This window comes from Falco rusticolus, chromosome 11 (assembly GCF_015220075.1).
Source record: "Falco rusticolus isolate bFalRus1 chromosome 11, bFalRus1.pri, whole genome shotgun sequence".
In the NCBI taxonomy this organism is placed as follows: Eukaryota; Metazoa; Chordata; class Aves; order Falconiformes; family Falconidae; genus Falco; species Falco rusticolus.
Window position 1 is genome coordinate 11,651,360 of NC_051197.1, and position 13,792 is coordinate 11,665,151.

At 50.6% G+C, this 13,792-nt stretch overlaps 2 protein-coding genes and 2 non-coding genes across 6 annotated transcripts; 1 reads left to right on the forward strand and 3 right to left on the reverse strand.

The window, feature by feature from the left end:
• Positions 1–317: 317 nt before the first annotated feature.
• Positions 318–433, reverse strand: LOC119155868. Its single transcript, XR_005106876.1, has one exon. It is a non-coding gene; the product is annotated as a U5 spliceosomal RNA (small nuclear RNA).
• An 874-nt stretch (positions 434–1,307) lies between these two features.
• On the reverse strand, positions 1,308–1,422 carry LOC119155887. The gene has a single exon (XR_005106894.1). It is a non-coding gene; the product is annotated as a U5 spliceosomal RNA (small nuclear RNA).
• A 777-nt stretch (positions 1,423–2,199) lies between these two features.
• LOC119155572 (armadillo-like helical domain containing protein 1) lies at positions 2,200–4,585 on the reverse strand. The gene is made up of 5 exons (XM_037404384.1): positions 4,424–4,585; positions 3,948–4,078; positions 3,263–3,429; positions 2,303–2,444; positions 2,200–2,203 (listed from the first exon to the last, which is right to left on the reverse strand). Exons 1-5 carry the CDS (start codon positions 4,583–4,585, stop codon positions 2,200–2,202), a joined length of 606 nt encoding a protein of 201 aa, XP_037260281.1.
• A 3,615-nt stretch (positions 4,586–8,200) lies between these two features.
• On the forward strand, positions 8,201–12,622 carry TMEM53 (transmembrane protein 53). Of its 3 annotated transcripts, XM_037403818.1 has the most exons (4): positions 8,202–8,221; positions 8,891–9,003; positions 10,231–10,384; positions 10,888–12,622. In XM_037403818.1, the coding sequence occupies exon 4, from the start codon at positions 10,924–10,926 to the stop codon at positions 11,548–11,550; it is 627 nt and encodes a 208-aa protein (XP_037259715.1). In that variant the 5' UTR covers positions 8,202–8,221; positions 8,891–9,003; positions 10,231–10,384; positions 10,888–10,923; the 3' UTR covers positions 11,551–12,622. The 3 variants fall into 3 exon arrangements, with proteins under 3 accessions (XP_037259716.1, XP_037259715.1, XP_037259714.1); XM_037403819.1 differs by lacking the exon at positions 10,231–10,384 and having other exon boundaries at positions 8,201–8,219; XM_037403817.1 differs by lacking the exon at positions 10,231–10,384 and having other exon boundaries at positions 8,203–8,297.
• Positions 12,623–13,792: the final 1,170 nt, after the last annotated feature.

Consider the following 13,792-nt stretch of genomic DNA (forward strand, 5'->3'; position numbering starts at 1 on the left):
TAATGAGGCACATGCTAATGAGGCGGCGGCGCGGTCGACGGAGGCGGTGCAGAGGGGCCCGAGATGGGCGGGCTCTGCTGCTGCCCCCCTCGGTCCTGCAGCGGATCCCTTCCGCCGCCAGCCCCGACCCCTCAGCGGATCCCTTCCGCCGCCAGCCCCGACCCCTCAGCGGATCCCTTCCGCCGCCAGCCCCGATCCCGCAGCGGGTCCCTTCCGCCGCCAGCCCGAAGCGCGACGGCTGCCCCTTGCTACTGCCGCAAGCAGGTATGCAAGGCTCAGTTGTTTACTCTCGCTCTGCTTTTGACCAAATAAAGAACAGCTCCACCAAAATGGAGCTTTAAAAAATTTCGACAACACTCGTGTTTGTTTCTCTCCACGGAAATCTTTAGTAAAAGGCGAAAGATTTATGCGATCTGAAGAGAAACCGGAGTATAAGTGCGCCCTCCCCCCGCACGCATACCCAGCCTCGGCCGGCGCCCCACAGCACACGGCGACCATTACTCGGAACCCCGCCGCCCTCCGGCCCGACACCGGCCCGTCCCGGCTACGACACCCCCGCTGGGCCCCAGACCCCGGTGCCGCCGAGCGGGGGTGCCCGTTGCCGGTGTCACACCGCGCCGCCCGCGGGGCACCCTGGGTATGCTAATCGCAGCCATTGCGGTGAGGGACATGCTAAGGGCGCGGCGTTGCCGGCCCCCGGCGCCGCGGCACGGACGGGGACAGCGCTGAGTTGGAGCCGCCGGCGCCAGCGAGCCGAAGCGGGAAGGACCGTGTTGCACCCGGGTTGGGTCGTATCGTCCCCGCGGGCAGCGCCGCGCAGAGGCCAAAAATCGGCTCCGGGGGAGGCCACCGGCCGCCCTCACCGCCGCTTCGGCCGCCACGGAGCGGAGCTCGGCGGCGAGGGCGGGGCGCGGCTGGGCCCCGAGCGGTACCGACTGGGCCTGCCCGAGAGCCCCGCGGGGCCAACAGCGCCGGAGCGGCCGGACAGCGCTGCGGAGCCGGCCCGTCGCACCAGAACAGGTCCCCAGCTAACTGGTCGTTCCGGGGCCCGAGCCGCCGGCAGGCAGCGGCCCCGCCGCACCGCCCGGGGCTGGAGAAGGGCCCACCCGAGCTCCCACCTGGTCACCCGCTCATCATTTGAGCAGGCAACGGGAACGGGGCGGCCGCGGCGCGGAAGGGCCCGAGCAGCGGCTCAGCGCTGCGGAAAGCTGACGGCCCTGGCGTAGGTGTCACCTCGCCCACCGACCGCCACTCCCGGTTACAATACTTCCCGGTTTATTCGTTCTGTCTTTCACTAGCGCAGAGACAGCTCCACCGAAGTGGAGCCTCAAAAAATTCCCTGACACTCGTGCTTGTTCCCCTCCACGGAAATCTTTAGTAAAAGGCGAAAGATTTATACGATTTGAAGAGAAACCAGAGTATGGCTGCTAGGGCCCCCCGCACATGTACCCACCCCCGGATGTCGCTCCACAGATCACGGCGACCCCCGCCGCCCCCAGCTCGATCCCCCGCCGCGCCGGCTGGGCCCCAGGCGGCGCACACCGGTACGGCCCCGCGCCCGGACCCGAGCGGCCCCGCGGGAGCTGCAGCAGCGGCGGACAGCTTTACCGGTACTGCGCCGCCAGCCCGTGGTGCACCCTGGGTATGCAAATAAGGCGCATACTAATGAGCACCATGCTAATGAGCCACCGTGGGCCTGCAGCGCTGTGCAGGGCTGTAGCCCAGCAGGAGTTCGGCCTCTGGGGTTGCTGCGTCCGTCCGGCCCCGCCGCTGGTCCCGGAGCTGCACGGACCGAGGCCTCCTGTCCTCTGCCCTCCGCCTGCACCGCCCTTCCCCACACCTCTGCCACACTTGCCCGGAGATGCCCAGCCCCAGCCTCCTGGAGACCCCCTTGGGCACGGCGCAGGGTGGCTGGAGGGATCCTACCTATCTTCGTGCTGGACCTCCAGGTTCACGGAGCACAGCGTGCCCAGCACGGGCTCCACCAGGAGGGATGGCGCCTCTCCCACCACGTCCTGGGGGGAAAAGGACAGAGTGACAGGGACAGTCTTCACACAGTACTCCAGGCTGTCCTCTTCCAAGTACTGGAGCTGCCCAGTGCAGCTTGCAATGCCAAGGAGACTGGCGCAGCTCCTGTCAGGGCAGGAAGGACGGACACAGAAGCTAACGCTGCCCTTCGCCCCCAGGGAGGCACGCTGCCTACCTGCATGGCCCCCAGCGTCTGCAGGGCCAGCTGCTGGGCTCGGGGGGGGGGTGGGGGGGTGGGGGGGGTGGGGGGGCTGGTGGGGGGGTGGTGACATGCAGCAGCACAGCAAGGAGGCCTTTGTAGACTTGGTTCTGGTACTTGGGATTGCCATGGTCTGAAGGGTCCAGCAGAATCTGCATATCTTCTTGAGCCTCTGCTGAGCTGGAAGTGGCCAAGAACTTGGCAAGGGATCGCACCCCTGTGCAGAGAAAGACACAACAACTCATGTGCCTGGATGAGTCTGGGTCACCCATCTCAGCTGTTTCACTGTCATCCCTGAGAAAACCCAGTACCAGATCCCACTTAAAGTGTGGCTCGAACAGAAGCCAGCAAAAAAGTTCCTTGTCCTTGTCAGGAGCCACACCACCAACTAGAAAACCATTTGGCAAAATTCACAGCTGGAGTAGGTAGCCAAAGCCCTTCTGCAGGTATTTAGACATGCAGAGTCTGACACTGGGATGCCAACAGTGCTAAGGATCCCTCTGCTGATCCTGCCACTTCGTCTCTCTTGGAGCTGTGATGGCAGGTATCACCCCATAGCATCTGACAACATAATCCAAACTACAGAACAACTAATGGGGTCTGGCTTCCACTGCCCAGGAGAAAAAACAGGAAAAAAACCTGTTGCAATGTTCTTTCAAAAGATACAAGCCACAAGCTCCTTCCACCCCCAGAGAGGAAGTCTGGAAAAGTTTGCAGTAGGTGAACACTGCAGGTAAGAATGGAAAATGTTTTAACCAGAGCAGTTGCAACCAGCGGGACAGCAATATCACATCAAAAGAAATGACCGTAAAGAAAGCGAGCTCATTAAAAACTGAGAGAGGGGATGAAATGCAACTGCTCAACAATAGCCGAGACTCTGAACTCCTTCCAGCCAGAGAAACACCGTGGCAATCTGCTGTCTGGCAGGTGGAGGGAAGGGAGTGGCTCAGCGTGGCAAGCAGCCCCGGGGGCCAGAGGTCAGGGAGAACATCCTTGCCTGAATTAAGAAAAAGCACAGATGGACATGCTGCCTACCATAGCTTTCACAAATGAGCTCCTTATACTTCCTGCCAGCGTCTGCAACAAGCTGCAGCAGCTTTAGAGACTCCCTTTTGTTCTCTTCTTTCAGGTGGTTCAGCCCTAGTACTTCCAGGAGAATCAAGATACCTCCAGGCTCCAGAAATTCAATAAGATATCTGCACCTGCAAGGATAGGGGGAACAAAGCCAAAGTGTCATCTGCCTTGGAGCCCGTCTTCCTCTGTCAGCATGCTGTGCTCCAGGGAACTATCATCTCTGGCCTCGCTGCAGTGGGTATCCTGTGCCCAGGCAGTAAACACAAGGAGGCTCACCCTAGAGTGCAAAGGCAGATGCTCGCCAGCAGCACGCTTTGCTGCCAGCAGGTCACCAGCTCCTGTTTTACTCTGTGCTTATTTCAGATATTGAACCACAGGCACAGAAAGCCTTGTTGCCTCACTCAGACTCTCACCACACTCTTTCCACATCGTGACCTGGTAGCTCTGGAGAAATGCACAAGCAGTGGATTTGGTTTTGAGAGCATTTGAAATTCCTACCACAAGCCTCACTGGGGCCTGTCTTGCCTGAAATGCTCACACAGCCTTCCCAAAAGATGCCCAAGGACTTGTTACTTTATGTAGTCACCCCCTCACCCTTGTGTGCCTTTCCCGTGGCACCTTTCACAGAGTGACATTCTATACTCACCCACTTGCAGCAGATAGGAGGATGCCAATGGACTTCAGCAGCTTGTCAAGGCATGTGCTGTAAGTGTAGTTGTTTGTCAAGGCTAAGGAGAGATTTACAGACCATCGTGGTGCTCCCCAGGCTGCCTTTGACTATGTGGAGGTCTGAACTGGGAGAGAGCATGGACCTTCCTCTCACAGGCAGAGAGGCAGCACGCTCATCCCGATATGAGAAAAAACATCAGTTCTAGGTCCCTGTGAGACAGGTTACGTGGCTTTCCCTTCACTTCCATCTTTAGATTGCCAGTGGTTTTTTTAACCCTGCAGAACACGGTTGGATATGGATGTCTGCATATAGAAGCTTATTCTTTAAACAAAATTTCAGTAAAGAACTTTCTCCTCCTCTCCATCTCACTACCACATGCCATCTCCAATTGTCCAAGGAAACAGATACGTCATCCTGAGCCATGCTGTTAGGCGAGCCAGAAATAAGCCGGCTCCCTGGGAGAGCTCCAGCTCCAGCTCTGGTTCTGTCTTGCCATCATTGCTTTTAATGAAGTTGTCCAGGATGCACCTTCGAGCAACTTTGTGGGCACTATCCCATTTCTGCAAGGAAACCATGAGCTTTCCGATGGCTTCCTGCTCTTTAACAGAGGTCATGATCTGTTCTGCCTAGACAAAAGTGAGAAAGAAGTTAAAAAAGGGCTTTGAAGCTAGAAAAAGCCTGTACTAAGGAATTAACCACCAGAATCACATTTAAAATGTCTGGCAAATAATATTAAAGCACTTACTAGACATTAATTTAATCTCATTTTCCTTTATACTTATTTCATAGATAGGAAACTGGGGCAAAAGGATTGCTCCTGGTATGTCTGAAGCTGCACAATGAATCTGCGACAGACTTGACATTCTTTTCCAAGGCAGGTGGCTTCACCACAGGAGCCCTCTTCTCTGCTCTGTTAATAAAGTCATTTTAATGTTACCCATTACCCCAGTCTTGGTTTCTCGCTAGCCTCATGATATGAACACTGCATCTCATATCTGACCTGCCAGAGAATAAATAGGGTGAAATGAGAGCACAAATAGGTATGGATTTATGGGGAGTGACAGGGTCAAGGGGGCTGTAAATGCCTGTTAGCACAGCAGTACAGCATGTCCTCCCTCACGTGATGGAGCGACAGTCGTTTGGACTGGGCCCATATTCACTCCAGGAAGATGTGCTTGGCCTTGGCAGTGGGAGAGCGCTTTGGGACCCTTTGGTATGACAGACATTTGCTCTGTTTTTTTCTTATCTAATTTCTACGGAATGTTTTAAAACAATCTAAGAAAACCTGAAATGATAAGAACTAATAAGCAAGAAGACAGAAGCTCCAGAAACATCCCTTGCCTGCATTTCCTTCCATCCCTTCACACAGGTGTTAAAGAAAGCAATCCATATTTTGCCAGATTTCTTTGGCACACTTTTGGCTCAGTATTCCAGCTTGAAAAATGTGAAGGTGTGCTTAGTAAGGGGATGAAATGTCAGAGGATTATGCTCTCCATTCATTCAGGTAGGTGAGAATTCCACTGACATGTATGCCTTTGGCTTTAGGACACTGACCTATCTCTAGGAGCCACACAGTTAAACATCAGTACCTGTGTATATACACAGATGCAGACAGAGCGACAAGGTCACAGACAGCTGCATTAACACAGGTGCGTTGCTCTCCACCAAGCTGTATAAATGTGTCTGAAGATAAGAAAGGAATTCACGCCTTGTCTAATATAGTTCTTGGACTTCCTACATCAGAAAAGCACAATTTCAGGTTTTATTTAAAGTGTTGTTTAAGAGAAGTTAAAATGACATAAAAATCTTTGGGTTTCAGAATAAGAAGTTTATTTCAATATAATACAAGTTGCTAAGATTATCAATTTCCTATCTACAAAGTTCTTAAGCCTTTTTTCCTAGAATCTGGAGCAAAATTCCAAATCAGTTCCAGAATATCCCCAAGATACCTGCTCAAAAATAACTTTCTGTTGCTATTATCTGAACCAGACTGAAAACAATGACCAAGAGGTGAAGATGTACCTCAGTATCTGAAAACAAACAAACAAAGTCTTCAAAAAGCTGGCTAGGAAACAACGTTTGAGAATTAAGATGAGATGAAATTTCACTGGGGAGTTAACGGTCTGTACTGTATAAGGAGTCTGTGTCCTTGGCAGGGCATTTTCAGGATCTCCTTTGTGGGGAAGCAGGTTTAAAATAAATCCATTTTCCCAAAATAGTTGTGATTGAAAATGTTATTAGCCATAACAAATGTTAGTGCTGACAGGAGAATGGCCTGTTAGGGGCCTCTGGTGAAACAGTCAAGTGAAAGTCATATTTCACATTATTGCTAGCATTTTCCTGTGATTTACAGAATATTTGTGAAACATTACTTGCAAGGCATATGATTGATATTGAAAGAACAGCTAGTGTGTAGGGGGAATCTCTATTTCACAGAGACTGTTTGCATGAAATTTACAGTCCCATAAAGTGCTCCTCTGTCCTCAACAGAGATCTAGTTAAAAGAACTTTACAGTCTGAAACATCCCAAAATTGATTCTAAATTAACGTTTCCATATTTATGTTTAAGGTGCTGGTGGTGTAATGCTATCCTATTTTTATTATAAAGCTGCAGTAACCCCCCACTATTCAGAAATACCAGCACTAGCCTTTGGACGTGAGGATTTTAGTTATACAAAGGGCTTGCATATGAATCAACGGCAAAAAAAAAGAAGAGTTTGAAACAATGATCATGTGAGGCTTCTGAGAATACAGTGGTATCTGTCCCTGGCTGCTACAATAAGAGCATCTGCTGACATAGTAGCCTTTAGAGCCAGCATTGCAAAGTACCGGGAAAATGTATATGAATATTTTTATCATGACCATTTTATACAGGGGAACATACAGACACAGGGAAGTTAAATGACTTGCATGTGTTGTTTATCAGTGCTAGCATCAGCACATAACTCCTGTTTGTTGGCTTCAGACTCTGCTCTCAATAGTGCTGGGCTGCCACCCCAGTCCATTGGACCTAATAATCAAAACAAGGCTGGGTCAGGGCAGTGGTTTATTCCTGCCAAGAAAAACACAAGTGATTTAGGGACTGGCTCTGGCAATTCAGCAGTTCTTTACATCCAGAGTGCTGCTAAATCATCAGATTGAGATCAAAAGGCAAACTGGTGCTGCGTCAGCCTCAGTCCAAGTGTGAGGTGCCAGGGACTTACGGGCTTGGACTCACGGAAGGACAAAGTGATAGTGATTTGGTGTTAGCTTTGCACCTTCAACATCAAGGTTGTGCCCAGCTTCAAACAAAACTTAGAGCCTCTGCTTCCCTAGCAGGTTTCACCCTCTCCTGGCAGACCTCAAATCCCCCACAGTCTTCCTCACACACAATGCACCATCCTCAGTGTACCCCAGTGCCTTCTACCCAGCCCCTATCAACCCACAGTGCCACTGGTCCCTCTCTCACCCACATGTCCTGCCACCCAGCCCCACTGTTAACCCAGTCAAAACTCCAAACCTAACTCTGCACTCTCCTCACCAAAACTCCAAACCTAACTCTGCACTCTCCTCACCCCCAGCCAGGCCCCGCACTGATCCCTACACCCACCCTGGCCCCTACCTCCCCTAATCCGCTGCAGTCTCAACATTTCCTACCCCAGAAACAACCATCCCACCAGGCCTGATCCAGCCCAACCGCGGGCCCAGTGGGCCCCCACAGTCCCAAACCCACCTTAGGCCCTACAGCCCCTCACGCACTCCCTGACCCCAGCGCCCACCCCCAGGTCTGTCTCCCTGGCCCAAATGCCTCCCTCAGGACCAACAACCCCCTCAGTCCCCACGTCCACCCTATCCTCCAGCCCCCCTGACTGCGATCCCCACTCCAGGCCCTACAACTCCCCTCATCCCGACCGCCCCAGGCCCTACACCCCCCACGCCCCCCCCACGCCCCAGCGCCCGCCTCAGCCCCTCACTCCCTCTCACCTTCCCCGAGGGGGCGGACTCCCATCAGAATAACTGACACCGCGGCCGAACCAATCGCGGCCCGCCTTTGACCCTCCGGCCCAATGGGTGGGCCGATTTCCCTCACCAGTGGGCGGGGCGGCCAGCCCGGGCCGGGTGCTAAGGGCGCGTCGCTAAGGAAGTAGGAGGCGGGAAGGTGAAGAGCCGGAGAGCGGGGCGGGGCGGGGTGGAAGCTCTGCCTTTCTATTGGCTGCGGAGGGGCGTGGGGGCGGAGCTTCCGGTGGCGAGAGCGGAAGCGGCGGTGGGGTGTGAGGAGGGAGGGCGCGGCGATGGGGGTCCGCGGGCTGGAGGCGGCGGTGGAGCTGGCGCCGGGGGAGGCCCGCGGTGCGGGGGCGAGCGAGCATGGGGGGGCCCGAGGATGGAGGGGGGGCCCCGAGGATGGAGGGGGGGCGGGCCCGCGGGCCCCCTGTGACAGGAGGGCCTGTGGGACCCCTGAGGGTGGGGGGGACACCGGGCCTGGGGGACCTCTGAGGGTGGGGGGGGCCGGGCCTGGGGGGACCCCTCAGGGTCGGGGGAGAAGGAGCCGTGGAGACACTTGTACCCTACCAGGTGTCTGGTAGTTTCTGGAGAGCAGGGCGGGACACGTCCCTTTTCCCCTGGAAGGGGGCAGCAGTCTCTGATGCCTCCCCTCGCCCGGGAGGTGTGAGGAGGGGGTCTCTGTCCCCGTAGCCATCTTCACACCGCTGGCTTTGCATCAGCGGAGAGCTTTGTGAGGCTGCAGGGACTGAAACTGCTGTCCTCCTCAGCACGCCCACACAGTGAAACTGGAACGAGGCAGTGTTCGTAACAGACTTAATAAATGAAGCTAATACCAGCTTCACCATTAGTTTTAAACTTTATTAACCAGGCAAGTTGCCGTAAGTTCTGATTCTGGTAGACTGGTGGACAAATATCTTAAATCTTGTGATTTGTTTCAGGAAGCGGTACAGAGAGGGGGCACGCAGATGGTCAGCCTGTGGTGATCCTTTTAGGTTGGGCAGGCTGCCAGGACAAATACCTGGCCAAATACAGCACAATCTACGGTCAGAAGGTGGGTAGCTTATTTATATTTTCATGATACTATTATACAACTCTCTGAGAAACTGCTTCTTTTCTCCATGTTGGTGAAATCACTCTAAAGCCGCTCTCAGTCTGAAGAGTCATTGGGATTGAGTGGCAAGTTCTCTTGTCATTGAAAGCTCCTTGTCTGACAGTGTGCAGGCAGCATTATCTAACAGTTGGTGATGTCATCTCTGTGCGTGCAGCTGAGACAAAAATAGTTCCTTGGAGACAGTTGCTGCTGTTTTGTGAATCGCTGGAATATTTTAAGGTTTTTAAAGTTATGAGATTATTCAGGAGTGACATGAACTGTGTAAACTTTCCAAACAGGTAAATGTAGGGGGAAAGATTATGCGTTTACTGCTTGCTAATAGGCCACAGCACAGACTTGGGGAGGCCAGGTTGACAAAACATGTCAACACCTGTCATTCCTTTGGCTTTTTCTTCCTCTGAAGATGATTCATCTAAATATTGTAATCCAGATTTATTTTATCCTGTCTGTGAAGCACACATCCTGTGGTAGTCATACCTGCTCACTAGGAAATCCTTGTGTTTGAAACAGAGAGGTCTGTCTGGCTGCTAGTTCCCTAAGTTACGTTTTCTTTTCTAATACTGTATTTTACTGGAATGACCCCAGCTTGTAGTATGGGGACCCAGTTAGACATTAGACTTTTTTTTTTTTTTTTTTGTCACCATACAAGGATCTTATATTTATCCAAGTCTGTTTCAGCTATAGGTGGCAAAGTTTGTACATTAACAAGTTTATTTAACAATAAACTTGTTAATGTGTAATCCAGTGCAAGAGTCCTGAATTGGCTTGTTCTGGTGAAGAATTAATTACTAAGTGACTGTTATGACTGAGGTGCTGCTGAGCAGATGAGGAGCTCATTACATGGCAGCATGCCAACTTCTCTGAAAATACTCTTCTATCAGAAAGATGATAGGAATGGGAAAGGAGGGAAAGGGTTTTATTGATAGAAATGGGAAAGGAGGGAAAGGGTTTTATTAGCTCCCTAATAAGGAAGTGGCTGCAACCATTGCAAGATGGTACAGAAGACTTTGATTTAAGAACTTGATATCCTCTTCTTTCTTGTTCACTACTTAGGGAGCTCTGGGCAGGAGGGTTGTGTTGGTGACTTTGCCTTGTGTTTGTCAGTGCGTTTAGGTGATAGAAAAGACCTAAGGTATTCATAAATACAGTTCCTTCTGCTCTGTTTAGAAACTCCTCCAGGATCCTGTTTCCCAGGCTGCACCTAAGTGTAAGGGTTTGGCTGTAATGGCAATTGTTTGGGCATTCTGAACCAGTGCTCTTCATTTGCACAGCTGGAGCATTTCAGAAAGGCTCATGAAAATCATGTCAGTGTTGATTGTGGGTGAGTCTTAGAGACCGCTGCAAACAAGTACTACCCAAGGACAGGAAGAAATTCCTCCTCCAACTCCTCCTTGCATTTATTTCAATGTCATGAACTAGATGTGTAGCAGAAAAGGCCCTTCTTACTAAAATGGCTTATACTGAAGGTTTGTGAATCAAGGAAATGGTTTTCTCTTCCTGGGTGAAGACTAAGACTCATAAAACTTGTGTGGCAATGTCCCCAGGGGCTGTGCCAGTTAGCACAAGATTTGAAAGGATCTCAAATGTCATCAAGTCCAGGCCTCTGCTACTGCAGAAACCTTTTCATAGTACTGTGTGCTGTTATGATTAATATAATCCTATTCATATTGGTGCCTCACTACTGACACTAAAGACCACCTTCTGGCCCTGTGGTTTCTGGTGGAAACCTGTTCTAAATTTTCACGTTCTTTGTACTGATGCTTCCTTACTCCTTGTAATTTACAGCACAGCCTAAATGTCTGTGGGGTCTCTTTCTGTTCTTAGGGGTGTACCGTCATCCGCTACACGGCTCCATGGAGGATGATATTCTTCTCTGAGACCTTTGGCATCAGATCCCTCCAGACCCCAGCCAAGAGACTCCTGGAGCTGCTCTTTGACTACAGTGTAGAAAACAGACCGGTTCTTTTTCATGTTTTTAGCAATGGTGGTGTCATGCTGTACCGTTACATCATTGAGGCGCTCCACACTCACAAGCCATTTAAGAACGTCAAAGTAGCAGGCACCGTTTTTGATAGTGCCCCTGGCAGAAGAAACTTGAGGGGAGGCCTTCGTGCCTTGGCAACTGTCTTGGTGTCCACAAATGTGCTGCTCAAGTATTTCCTCTTATTCACTTTTGCTACTACAGCTGTTGTACTGCGGATCTTGCTGTACCCATTGACCCGCTTCATCCATGAGAGCCATTACGATGCCCTGCTGAAAGCGCCCTCACGGTGGCCTGAGCTTTACCTCTATTCCCAAGCTGATGCCATCATCAAGGCCAGCGAAGTTAAGCACATGGCTGATGCCCGGCAGCAGCTTGGTGTCTCTGTGAAAGCTGTAGACTTCTCGGATTCAGCTCATGTCAGCCATATGCGAGCATATCCCACCTATTACAGCAACCTCTGTATGACTTTCCTGTCTGACTGTGTTGGGGGCTCACCTCGTTAGTGGTATAATGACCTCCAGTGTTTGCAGTGTTTGCCTCTGCTTTGCTCAGCTTGTATGGGAAATGTCACCCCCTTTGCCTTTGTGTCTTTGGAGGGAGGAAAGTAGAGACTTCTTAGCTTCCCCCTGCTGCCCCCCATATGGAAGTCTGAAAGCCTCTGGGCTGGCCTTTGGGCCAGCCACGTTATAGCAGAAAGTAAATGTGGATTAGTTTAAAGTACTGAAGGTAAAATCCTAGCATGGTTGACGTCGATGTACATTATCAAGGTGTGTCAGCCAAGAATTTCACACAGAGTGTTACCTCTTTCTTTCTGTCTCCTGTTCTCTGCTTTCCATGTTTAGTTGTCCCTGATGTCCAATGTGCGTGTTCTGTTGCCTTGTACTGATTTTACAATATAGCTCTTTCACGTCTGCTGTTTTTTTCCTCTCCGCCATTTCTTTTATGTTGCAGTGAGCAAACAGAAGCAGCTCTGCAGGACTTTTCTCTTGTTGTATCCCAGATCTTGTTATACTCCTTGCTGGAGATCAGGCCCAGAAATCAAGTGTAAGACCTGGAAAAAGTGTATATAGGGCAGTATGAGCAGACTGTCATCTGATTCCTTTAAGTAGCTGAGATAGAGCAAGCAGTCAAAGCTCTGATCCTTGGTGGGAGCTCAAATATTTGTGGTAACTTCTGTGTTCTTCAACCAAAAGAGTTAAGTTAACCTTTTTGAATGTGTCTTGTTTTGTTTCTCTTCCCTCCAGTCTATTGTGTGTTCTCCCGAGCAGTTTTGCTTTCCTGGAGAATTGCTCATATATTACTGTGTGTCTTTGAGCAGCCTGTATTGTGCATCTGGAAATACAGGGAAACTGGCACAGCTGTAACCCAAAAGACCTCGGAAACAGAAAGGTGCAACTGCAGAGAAAAATGAAACTGTCTCTTGGAGCTATGATTCATACTGGATGTTTCTTAAATCACTTCCAGCCCACAAATGACCATGAAATTCAATGTTTTTCCCCCAGTGTTCTCTTCAGATGATCAGTCTTTGCTGCCTGTGCAGCGCATACTAGTAATACAAGAAACTAATTCCTTCCACCTAGTGAAAAAGTAGTTTATTGCACTGCGTGTCAGCCATGTTTGGTTTTGGGTTTTGTTGTTTATTTGGGGGAGAAGTCGGGGTAAAGACAGAGGCGAGCTTGCAAATATGTTTATGTTGTGTCACAGTATTGCAAGCTTCTTAGTAATGTGGTGGACAGTATTAACCAGCATCAAATTCCCAGCCAAAGATTGCTGGGAACAGGCTCTGGAGGGCTGTGATATGGGCCTGTTTGAACAGAGGACTGCCCTTGAGAAGGAAGAACATAAAAAACACGAGGATTTTTACAGATGTTTGCTGCCTCTGGTCTGCTGTGCTTGTCCTGCCCATCCTTGGGGTGCTGTCATCCACAGTGACAAATCATTTGCTGTTCTGAATTGAAACGGAGAGAGGGAGGTCTCATGGGAAGCACTAAAATAATTCGTAAGTATAAAACAAGAACCATAACACCTCACGGTGGAAGCACAGGGTGAGTTGTGGTCAGTGGCTGGCACAAATGTTTTTAGCAGGCTAATGTGACAAAGCTTACTTAAAGCAAAGAGTAACCCCATGTTGGGCATAGTTTTAAAGGGTGGACTGGGGTGTATAGGGTAGGTGAGAATTAATGGGAAAAGAGCTGATGGCCTGGTTTGTCTTCAGGTTTTTTTTTTAAAGTGAAAACTGGCTCCAGGCACAGGAGCACTTGTTTCTTGGGGTCCAGTGTTCTGTAGGTGTGATCCCAGTTTCAGCTTCCAGTGTGAAGGTAAGCTGAGGGCTACACTGCAGTAAGATAGCCTTCAGCCTGCTGCTTTTCATGAAGAAATTCTTGTTCCTAGGGTTTGGACCTATAAAATCCAGTCATGGTTCCCTATCCCCAGAAAGCCCATCAGAGATCTCTTAGCTTTTTAAAGCAGGCCCCTGGTTTGTGCTGTCGGTGCTGTAACTCCCGAGCTGTGATCTGTTTGCCTGCCTTCCCGGAGAGATGGGCTGTCTTCTGAGCATCCAGCCTGTTTGTGGCACTGAAAACTCTTAGGGAGCAGAGGTGATAAAGGTTATTTAACTAGTGCTTGCTCTCATGCTGGTTTCTACAGGTTCAGTATTTACAGAACAGTTAAACACTCCATAATATACACTTCTGAATTAATACAGTTGTGCTGAGCTGGGAATCTGCCGTTCCTGTTTATTGCTGT

Bases quoted from the DNA above. Each gene is read 5' to 3' on its own strand.
- LOC119155572 (XM_037404384.1), bottom strand. From the start codon at position 4,585: ATGACCTCTGTTAAAGAGCAGGAAGCCATCGGAAAGCTCATGGTTTCC. The intron at 4,079-4,423 runs GCCGGCTTATTT...ACCTCCACATAG, and splicing joins AGCTGGAGCTCTCCCAGGGA to TCAAAGGCAGCCTGGGGAGC. The intron at 2,445-3,262 runs GTAGGCAGCATG...TTCTCTGCACAG, and splicing joins GCTCATTTGTGAAAGCTATG to GGGTGCGATCCCTTGCCAAG.
- TMEM53 (XM_037403817.1), top strand. From the start codon at position 8,243: ATGGGGGTCCGCGGGCTGGAGGCGGCGGTGGAGCTGGCGCCGGGGGAG. The intron at 8,298-8,890 runs GTGCGGGGGCGA...GATTTGTTTCAG, and splicing joins GGCGCCGGGGGAGGCCCGCG to GAAGCGGTACAGAGAGGGGG. The intron at 9,004-10,887 runs GTGGGTAGCTTA...TTCTGTTCTTAG, and splicing joins GCACAATCTACGGTCAGAAG to GGGTGTACCGTCATCCGCTA.